The 10,305-nt window shown below is 41.9% G+C and overlaps 1 protein-coding gene across 1 annotated transcript; it reads left to right on the forward strand.

The window, feature by feature from the left end:
• Positions 1–6,610: 6,610 nt before the first annotated feature.
• msx2b (muscle segment homeobox 2b) lies at positions 6,611–9,086 on the forward strand. The gene is made up of 2 exons (XM_049592292.1): positions 6,611–7,123; positions 7,691–9,086. The coding sequence occupies exons 1-2, from the start codon at positions 6,721–6,723 to the stop codon at positions 8,143–8,145; spliced, it is 858 nt and encodes a 285-aa protein (XP_049448249.1). The 5' UTR covers positions 6,611–6,720; the 3' UTR covers positions 8,146–9,086.
• The last annotated feature ends 1,219 nt before the right edge of the window (positions 9,087–10,305 follow it).

The raw sequence follows: 10,305 nt of genomic DNA on the forward strand, positions 1-10,305 counted from the left end.
TTCTTTAAAGGAGATTTGTTTTTGTGGTTTAAGTTGTTTGTTGTGTGGAAGGTGGATTTCCCCAATCTCTGGAAAACTTCCCAGAATACTGTGCATGTTCACACGATCACATGCGACGCACACAAATGCATGCACACTTGCCCTTCCAGCACCACTTAAAAACAATTATACCATTTCAATGCCTTTCCATAATAACAAGCTTCTTTGTGATTTACACGATGGTCTTGTCATAAATTCTACCTGTCAAAACTGATTAAGATATAGTGTGTCGAAGGGAATCTACATGGTTGCGCGAGGAACAGATGGCCCCTGGCTAGTCTCTCTCGCTCTTCGCGGAGGCTGAGAGTTTGACACGGAAACTGAAGTCATGAGGCCTGTGATGCACAATGAATCATAGATGTTCCTTTTCTCTGATCCTGATGGCACTCCATGGTTAATTTCCAAAAGCCTGCATGCAGAGGCAGCTGCAAGTTGCTCCTGCAAGAACTCAAATTTATTTCTGTGCTTGATAATGTCGCTCTGACAGAGTTATGCATTTCCCACTGTTTGCAGTAATGACTTAAAGGTTCATACAGTAGTGCTCAAGAGCTAACCTGCATAGGCAAAGAACGCATACCCATTTGCACAATTTTATGGGGTACAAGGAAGTTTAAGAGGTCGTCAAGTTTGAATGCACCCAACTTTCCAAAACCCTTCGAGGTGTAATATTTTAGTCATGAATTGACAGGAAGACCTGATAATGATGGGTTATGGTGAGGTGAAGCTATGAACCTACATTAGTGGGTAAGTACACAGGCTACGAAGTGTTCAAAACTTCATCAAAGAGCCGTTCCAAAAATATAATTGCAGTTGGCGATCACCCAAGCTATCATCACCTTCAAAGGAACACTTTGTTACATACTGTGGTGCAGAGAGGGGGGGCTGAAACGCTCCTTTTGGCGTGAAGCTAATTTCTCTTCATGTTTGTGTGAGTGTGTGGTATGTCACCACATTGTTACATGCATTACTTCGCTTTGCACTGGGCAGATGTGCAGGTTCATATGCACGTGGCAGGCCTTGTATGAGCTGACACTCTATGGATGTGTGACATGGTGTTGGGTAAATTACGTTCTATAAGGTAGTATGTGACATGTGTTGTGCCTATGTCACATGTTCTGCATTACTGTGGCTGTCATGTTGTTATTGGAACTGTTATTTATCGATTAAATGATCAACGATCCAATGTCATTGATGCAAGGTGAAAAAAATGGATTAACTTTTATTTTGAAAATCTGTGTCACTGTCAAACAGCGACAGGCAGGCAGCAAGCAGCCAAGAGAAAGACAATGAGGATAAAGTTATTTACTCGGGAATAAATCAGCAGTGTGGATTTCGGAGAAAATACAGGTCAACGGACAAAGAATATTGTGTATGAACACAATGCTGAGTTAAAACATGTCGTAACATTAGCTGCTTCTAATCCTGCTAACTTCTTACTACAGCAACATTAGCAGCTCTGCTTCGACAATGCTCAGTTGAAAAAACGTGCATGCAGACTGAAATTCAACCTTACTGTTCTGTCGGGAGCTACAGAAACTTAAACCACTGATGAGACAGCAAAATAATAACGTTACATGTCATTTGTTAAGCTATATGTAGAGGAAGAAAAGGCCGCTAGCTTTTAGGCTAATTTATGCAATGTAAGCATGCTAAAGCTAATAATGGGTGACTAGCAAAGAACAGTTGTTTTGTCTAAATCTGTATGATATCGTCTGGTATCGATCGCAGGCCCCTAAATCGCATTGAATCGAAATCGTATGGTTGTATACTTTATAATATCGGCAAATGTCGTACTGTTGTCCAAAACACGATATAATATTGTATGGTGATGAAACTGGTGATTTACACCCCTACTAACAAACTTGACCAGCTTGGCTGTGAGACCATTAATGTGTACTGAACTGAATGTGTCTATATCTGTAATTGTAAATATACATAAAGATGTATTCTGTATCAAGAGGTGTACAGTATATAATCACTTGGGGATTTCTGTTTTTGGCTAATACACTGAATTACATACTTTCTTAATCAAAGTAATACTTAGTTATGTCATAGCCTTTTAGTTTATAAGGTTTATTACTTGATTTGGACATGCTTTTTCCCCCTGGTGTTTATTTTTTTTATTATATTGATGTTTTACATTTTATTTTTGTAATTTTTAGTCTCGCAAAATTGTAATTACTATTGTTTATTTTTGTTTTTATTTGTATTTATTTTTTTTTTATTTTATATACTTTATTAATCCCTGACGGGAAATTCAATTTTTCACTCTGTTTGTCAGTTACACACAGGTCCGAACACACACATGCACAAACAGGATCTATACATGCACTAAGTGGAGAGATGTCAGAGTGGGCTGCCCATGACAGGCACTCCGAGCGGTTGGGGGGTTTGGTGCCTTGCTCAGGGGCACCTCGGCAGTGCCCAGGAGGTGAACTGGCACCTCTCCAGCCACCAGTCCACGCTCCATATTTTGGTCCGGATGGGGACTTGAACAGGTGACCCTCCGGTTCCCAACCCAAGTCCCTATGGACTGACCTACTCTATTTCATGTTTTCTCAACTGTTGCTATGTGAAGCACTTTGGGCTGCATATTTGTATGACAGGTGCTGAAAAAAAAAGTTGAGTTGGAGATTGCGTATGAGAAAATCCCGTAACTCAAATGTTGCCAAAAAGCTGTCCTGCTTACTGTTTTGCAACACTGCCAGCAGTATATTAATCCAATAATTCTTTTTTTTTTTTTGCTACCAACTGCATATTTACATGGATGTGCACGTATCTGTATGTGTGCTAATGTCCCCCATTTAACCCCAATAGTGACTTAAACTCCAATTTTCTCAGGAGCCCTCCCCTGCAGGCTCACAGTCATCAGCTGACTATCCTGTAACATAGCCCAGGGCTGAGTCAAGCAACAGATTGCCTCCTTCTCTTGTCATTAGCAAAGTGGGCATCAATCTTTCACATTACAGGAGGCCTCATTCTCTGGCTTCTGAATAGATCTGTCTCCAGTGTTAACAGCTAATTGGCCCTGGCGCCATTGTAGCATTCAAGGTAGTCATTTAGGTGCATTACAGGCGGAGGTTCTGAGGGCTTGGAGCTCAGACAGGGAGAGAGAGAGAGAGAGAGAGAGAGAGAGAGAGAGGGGTGGGGTTGGTGACAGTACTAACACCATTTGAATGTGAGCGAAAACAGTGTGATTACATTGAGTGTGAATGTGTCAGTTAGTTATTTACAACATGCCTCACTGGTTTGACGAGTTACTTGTCTTACTGAAATTCTGTCATGGGGAGCTAATCTTGTTATCATTTTGCAAAATGATAGTATGTTCACACCGATCAAGTCAGGTCTTAAACTCTGAATGAGAACTAGAAGTGGCAAAATAAAAGCCAAACTTCAAGAGGAACTGCCAACTAATACTGGATAGGATTACATTAATTTACATACTGAAATGGTGCTGCACGTTTTACATTTTAACATGTTACTTCCCAAAGTGTGCACTTACAGCAAGTATCAGTATAATGGTAAAATTTGCTGGTATGATGGCATGAATGAGTGTTTTAATGGGAATGTAAATAGTGTGTGAGTGCAGAACAGCCTGCTGATTATTCCGACCAAACATTCCACCACTTCAAAGCTTCTGCTGTAATTACAATGCTCTGAGGTGTGCCCGACCCACACAACCAGAGGCTTCTCAAGCTTCTCTGTCACACACATACTGTAAGGACATCCACACACACACACACACACACACACACACAAAAACATGCTCAGACAAATTGCTTTAGCTATTATCAGGCTTAAATGATATTATGGAAAAAAGGAAGTGGGATGTGTGGGTAATTTTGCTACACCCAGGAGAGCACCCCTCTCATTTCTACCCCTCCTCCTCCTTCCTTCCTTCCTTTTTTCCTCCTTCTTCTTCTCTTGCAAAATCTTCTTTGGTCACACAAAACTGCGGTGGCATTACTGCATTTGCACGTCAAGAAATATATTCAACATGCACACAATATGCACAGTGTTTTATTTATATCGACTCCCACACGTTCACACGTTCAAAGTGCATCTGAGGCATCATCACCTCAGATTTAATAATAGTTGAGTTGGGCATGACTCTGTTTATGGATGCGTCGTTAGTACAGGCTGCAGCTCGTATTGGTGCCAGAAAGGTTTTCCAAATAAGATAATTAAATGAGTGCCAGGAGTTTCTGTGATTAGACTATCCGCAACTGGCAGATTTTCTCTTGCAACAGGGTTGAAAGATACATTAGCACACAAGCCAAGAATAATTTTGTATGATTTCCCTTATTAGAGCGAACTCTGATGAGTCTCTTTTTTGTCACCTCTTTCGAAGATTTCTTATCTGATGTATGCATTTTGTAATAATCTATTTAAATCAAATATGGCAAAAAAAAGATAGAATGTGAAATGAAAGGATGACAGAAAGGAGGGAAGGACAGAGGGTCAGTAGAAAAACATGAGGCAAGGACAGGAGTAAAGAATTTATGAGAGAAGACATGAAGTAAAAAAATTAAAGTCACATGTTTGAGGGTGGAGAAAAGAAGAAAGGAAGGAAGGAAGGAATAAAATGCAATCGATAAAGATAAATGACTAAACTAAACACAGCACGCATAAAAGGGTGCAAGTAAGAAGACGGGAGGGAGGCGAGGAGGAAACATGCCACTGACGCTCAGCCAAGAACGAGTTCTGTGGATAATGACTGACAAGGTGCCTGTAGGGCGTGCGGGCACAGCCAGAGAAGAGCGAAGGAGAGGGGTGGAGGGGAAGGAGGAGGAGTGAGGTGGGGATCCTGAACAGAGCTGCGAGAAAAAAAAAAAAGGCAACAGTTTCTCCCCTGAGGAGTCAGTTCTTTCATCTGGCCGCTCACTGGCGCCTTCACAAACCTCTGATTGTCTGTGAAATAACCCCACTTTAATAAGGCAGCAGTGGCAGCCTCCTGGGAACTGAGCTCTGCTCCACAGTCTGACACAGACAAGCTCCTCAGGCCTGCTGGCTACATGTAAAAATGCGGAAAAAAATTGAAGTGTTTACTATATATATATAAATCTATCCATGGGGATGTTGGAGAGTGTATGCAGCTTGCCCTTTTTAGAGAATGGCTATATTGAGAAGCAGAGAGGTTGAAGGAATCTGAGGAGGACTTATTCTTGTGGGAGTCGGAGGCTGCGTATGAGGGACACACACAAACATTACACTCCCATTGCTTCTACCACTAAGACATTGGCAGATTAAGAGTGTGGATCAGGCCTTGTGATGTCAAATAGCAATTAATCATAATTCAGCAGCAGAACGGTTCCAATTAGCAATGGCATGGGTGTTAAATATGAGCAATTAGGTGACAGATAAGAAAGTCCTGAAACAAGTGTGACCATGGGAAAAAAAAATCTTGAGATAAGTGAAACATCCTTTCAGCTTAAAATATTTCAGCCATCATCAAAGGGCCGTTTCTTCAGATAAACTGCCAGAACAAGTGTAAAGTTCTCCATGAGGAGTCAGGCACTTTCATCTGACATAACGTGAAATTGCTCATGGAAGAAAATCACAAAGAGTTACTTCATGAGGGTCACAATGAGCAACTTCATGTGTAATGTGCGTGGAGAATTGAAATGAATCATAGGACAAGAAGATGAATGAGTCAGCTACAGGGGATGTCTCATCTAGATCGCGCCTCAGACACCAGCTGGACTTTAAAAACTAAATCTGTAATTTAAAGAAGCAATTTTCCCTTCTTTACACGCCGGACTCACTGACACAGCACACGGCACTGGGAGTTACAATGGAAAGTCCCATTGAAGGGAACAGCAAACATATCAGAGAGACAGATAAAGAAGAGAAGGGATCAGAGTTTCAGCCCGGGTATAATTCTCCATAATTATCCACATGGGGCCCGTGTTTACACACGCAGTCTCATGAGGTTAGCGTTAGAGCTAATCCATTACTGGAGCTTAGCTTGTGATAATGCTGTTGCACTGCTATTGTTTTTTCTGGCTTATTTCCCTCAATTCACTTATCAAACCAAAGAGGCAGCATGAGGCCCAACTGTGGCATCATTTCAAGTTTTGAAAGAAATCTTGATTTTCACAGAACAAGGTGAAGCTACAGACTTAAAAGGTTTTACTTTACACCCATGGGGACATTTTTCATGATACAAAACTGAACAGCTGTTATGAGAAACAGCTTGGAGAAGTGAAACTCATGGTAAAAGTATCCATATTTTTCTCTGGTGATCTAGCTAGAAATAAATTGAATGAAGATAGAATTTAAATTTTCTTTTTTCTTTTTCTTTTTACCTGCATAGGAAGAGAGGTGTTGCTTTTAAGTACTCAGCATATCCCTCTCAGAACGTGAAGTGACACTGAAGTGGATTGGTCACATAATAATAATAATACAAAAAAACAAATAATGTTTTATAAGGTCTGTTTCACTGCACTGCTCAAAACAAAACAAACTCTTCAGTTTCCCACAGTCCCTGAATGCAGCATCTGCGCACCCATAAACATTCCGGGCTGCACTGATTGGTCAAAGTTGAGCCGTGTCAACGTCAGGCGTCTACTTACTCTCACATACTCCTTGACAGCTCCACAACACAGCGCTCGCCGGAGCGGGTCTCACTTGGCCGCCCTTTGACTGTTCCGCGCGGAGTTCACCTGTTTATTTTTTTGAATGAGACCCGGAGGAGACATGGCTTCTCAGGAGACCTTCAACGACTCGGGGAGCAGCTCGTCCGAGGAGGACAGCAGCCGTGCGGACTTGGCAGATGTGACGGCGGAGGAGAAGACATCTCCGGTGGTGCGTCGGCATCATCATCCTTTCAGCGTGGAGGCGCTCATGTCCGGGAGGAAGACGAGCGGCCGCGGCGGAGAGTCCATCCGCTGTAAACCCGAGGGAGGCTCCGTGGTGGCGTCTCCTGCAGGTTTAAACTCCCTGTATCTGTACCGAGAGACGTGTAGTCCTCCCGGGGGAAGCCGAAAGGCTCTGTCTGCATCGCCGGTAAAATCCGAGGCTTCAGAGTCAGAGGAGTGCGCACCATGGGTCACCAACAGCGCGTATGGCACACAGCCGCCGCGTAAGTTTCTCCTACATTCTGAAGCACTCTCAAACTTGTGTGATTTTCTACATGTTTCTTTTTCACTAAATGCTATCCTGCAGCCGACAAAACTTTGAGTTACTTTAAAGTTTGAACAAATAGCCTACATTTGGCAGTGTAGTGGACGAACTTCCTTTCTCAGCATTTTTTGCAGTTTATGGTAAATGATTCTCTACAAGAGGTGCTTTAAAGATTTCTCATGCTGGATAGAGGTGTTTAAAGAAAGGCTGGAAGCTGTGCAAAGTGAGCCAACTACTCTCAATCACTCAGACATTCAGTATATTTGGGGTTAATGTGTGAGGAATTACTTTGACACATCCAAATATGTGGCATACCCATAAAGTATGGCCTCAAAGATGAAAATGTGTCCTGATATCCAAATTTCAGCTTGAAGTTTAATAAATTCAGCTATTTTTGTTAAAGAACAGCCAACTGATCAGTGTATGTCCTATACTCAAAATCCACAATAAATCAGTAGACTTTTCTAAAAGTCAATTGAATTCAACTTATTCTCTGTTTTTAAATCCTCATTGTTTCTTCTCATAGGTCACGTCAGTCCTGGCTGTCCACTGAGGAAACACAAGACCAACCGAAAGCCCCGCACTCCCTTCACCACGTCTCAGCTCCTGGCCCTGGAGAGGAAGTTCAGGCAGAAGCAGTACCTGTCCATAGCAGAGCGGGCAGAGTTCTCCTCCTCTTTGACCCTGACAGAGACCCAGGTGAAGATCTGGTTCCAGAACCGCCGCGCAAAAGCCAAGAGGCTCCAGGAGGCCGAGCTGGAGAAACTCAAGATGGCCGCAGACGCCAAGACGGCTGTGGTGGCAGCTGCGGCCGCAGGAGGTTTACACCCTGGCTTTACGTTACCGCTGTCGCTGGGCGCCATGTCACTGTATGGACAGTCGTACTCTGCCTATCACCACCACCACAGACCCATACTGCCCATCTCACCTTTAGGACTGTACGCTGCTCCTCTGGGCTACAGCATGTACCACTTATCATAAACATGGAAATATCACTGACTTTGGTGACGTGTTCCAAAGGATTCCCAAAAATGGACACAGAGGACGTGTGGCTGACATTTAGAGAATCAATGTTTATAATATATCAACTGCACAAGGAGTGTTTGAATCAACTTCCCAAGCTCTTCAAGTCAAATAAGAATCTATTTTTTCCAACAGCGAGGATAAAAAAAAACCTTAAATGTCTTCTTGCCCCTTTGGACTGCTTGTTTACATGACCTATCTATATGAGGAGGGGCGTTACTGTCCAGCTGTTTATACTCTTCACATGTTTACTTTTGCAATAATTGAGCTGGGCGAAGACTTGCACTGGGCACAATAATACAGTTAAACTTTTCACTTAAGCCTTTCTCTTCATTCAGTACAGTGCCTTGTGTTGGAAAGGGCCTTAAAGACGAGACACTTTGTACGCTTGTGTGGATGACGAGTGTTACAGCAACTCAGGCCAAATAAAACATATCACTGAAGCATTCATTAACTCCATGAACTGCTCTCCTTTTCATTTCCAAAAAGACAAAGTCAGGTTTGTGTGCTCTTCAACACAAGACGGTTTTCTGTTCAGACTTCTTTTCATCTTTTATCTCTCTAGCAATAAAAATAAACATGTTCATCACTCCATTTCCTCACCGCACAACTATAAAGCAAAGACATATTTATTCTCTCTGACATATAAATTTGCTGGAAATGTATGAATGCCTCATGTTATCTATTTATGTGAGAATATGGTACAAAAGTTCTGACCAAAAGTGTATTTATATTGTTCTTCCTGAACGTCCCTTTGAAAGGGCTTATATTGTGCTATGCAGTTTATATATATATTTTTTGTCCATTGATGTTTTATCAGTCGAATGAACAAATCAATTAAAGCTTTTCGGACTGTTTCTTTTAAATAAATAACATTTAATTTTATGTGTAGAAAATAAAGTGAGCAATATGTAAACATGTGCAGCTACGTTTACTTAAGACATTTAAAAAAAGAACATTTTTTTTAGTGGTTAACCAGTGAAACCAGCTGTGTTATGCATTTTTTGCAGATACAGCTTCTGTGTGTGTGTGTGCGTGTGTGTGTCTGTGTTTCCCATCCATGCTTCAGACAGTGGTCAGTTCAGGACAATAATTGACAAACCATAAATGCTACCCATAAATTAAGCCACTTCACAGATAGTTCCTGTTACAGCTGAGCTGCCTTTAATCACTCTGGTCAAACTTCTTTTTTTTTTGTTAGGCGTAGACACACTTTTATAATGATGTTTTGTTTGTTGTCTCTCTGGTAATCATTAGCTGTATTTATGACCATCACAGAGTTATTCAAGTTTCATAACAGTAGCGTGAGAATGCACAACAGCACTTATCTACGTAATTAGGGATTAACAACCTGAAACTATTGTCTGTAATTCCACCTTCTGCCAAATCGTTTTATTTCAGATGGAAAAAATCCAGAACTTTTTGGTTTTTTTAAATTTGCTTGTGGCAGAGGCGTCGATTGGAAAAATTATATGTATTTAATATTAGCTTACTTAAACAGTAACAACTCATTTGCTACTGCTCTTCTCCTCATCAGCATCATGTTCTTCCTGCCTCATTAAACCTAATATTAATGACCTCTGTTGACTGAGGTTTGAATCAGTCAGATTCCACCAGACTTCCCCAGTTTAGTGGCCGTTTTAACAGAGCCGCAGGGTGAGTTCGGTGGCTGCTAAAAGGTGCCTGTGCTTTGTTGCAATTATAGGAGCAGCTTACAACTTCCGTGTGACTTTGATGTAACAAGGAAATCGTTTATAGGCAGCAGCGCATTTACGAGGTTCCCCTTTAATCACAACAAGGCAGGGGGAACTGGCAGGCAAAGCGAGTGGCTTACACAGGCAAGCAATCAGCCTAATGAAGTGCAGATTGGCAGCAGTGGCTCCGAGCCTCTTGTGAAACATCGAGTTTGTGCTACTTACTGAAGGGGTGTTGTGTTTCAGTGGTGGGGGAACTCAGTAAATGCTCTTGTCTTCTCGTCTTGATGGCTGTTGCTGTGGGGATCTGTTTTTGTCATTGTTAGTTGCTGGTCGTCTGACAGTGATTGGGCCTGTTAGTGGTTTTGTATGTTACTTGAACACAACATGTGACTGAGCCCGTCTCTGTCTGCGAGTCATGTGC

Source organism: Epinephelus fuscoguttatus, linkage group LG12, assembly GCF_011397635.1.
Source record: "Epinephelus fuscoguttatus linkage group LG12, E.fuscoguttatus.final_Chr_v1".
NCBI classification, from domain to species: Eukaryota; Metazoa; Chordata; class Actinopteri; order Perciformes; family Serranidae; genus Epinephelus; species Epinephelus fuscoguttatus.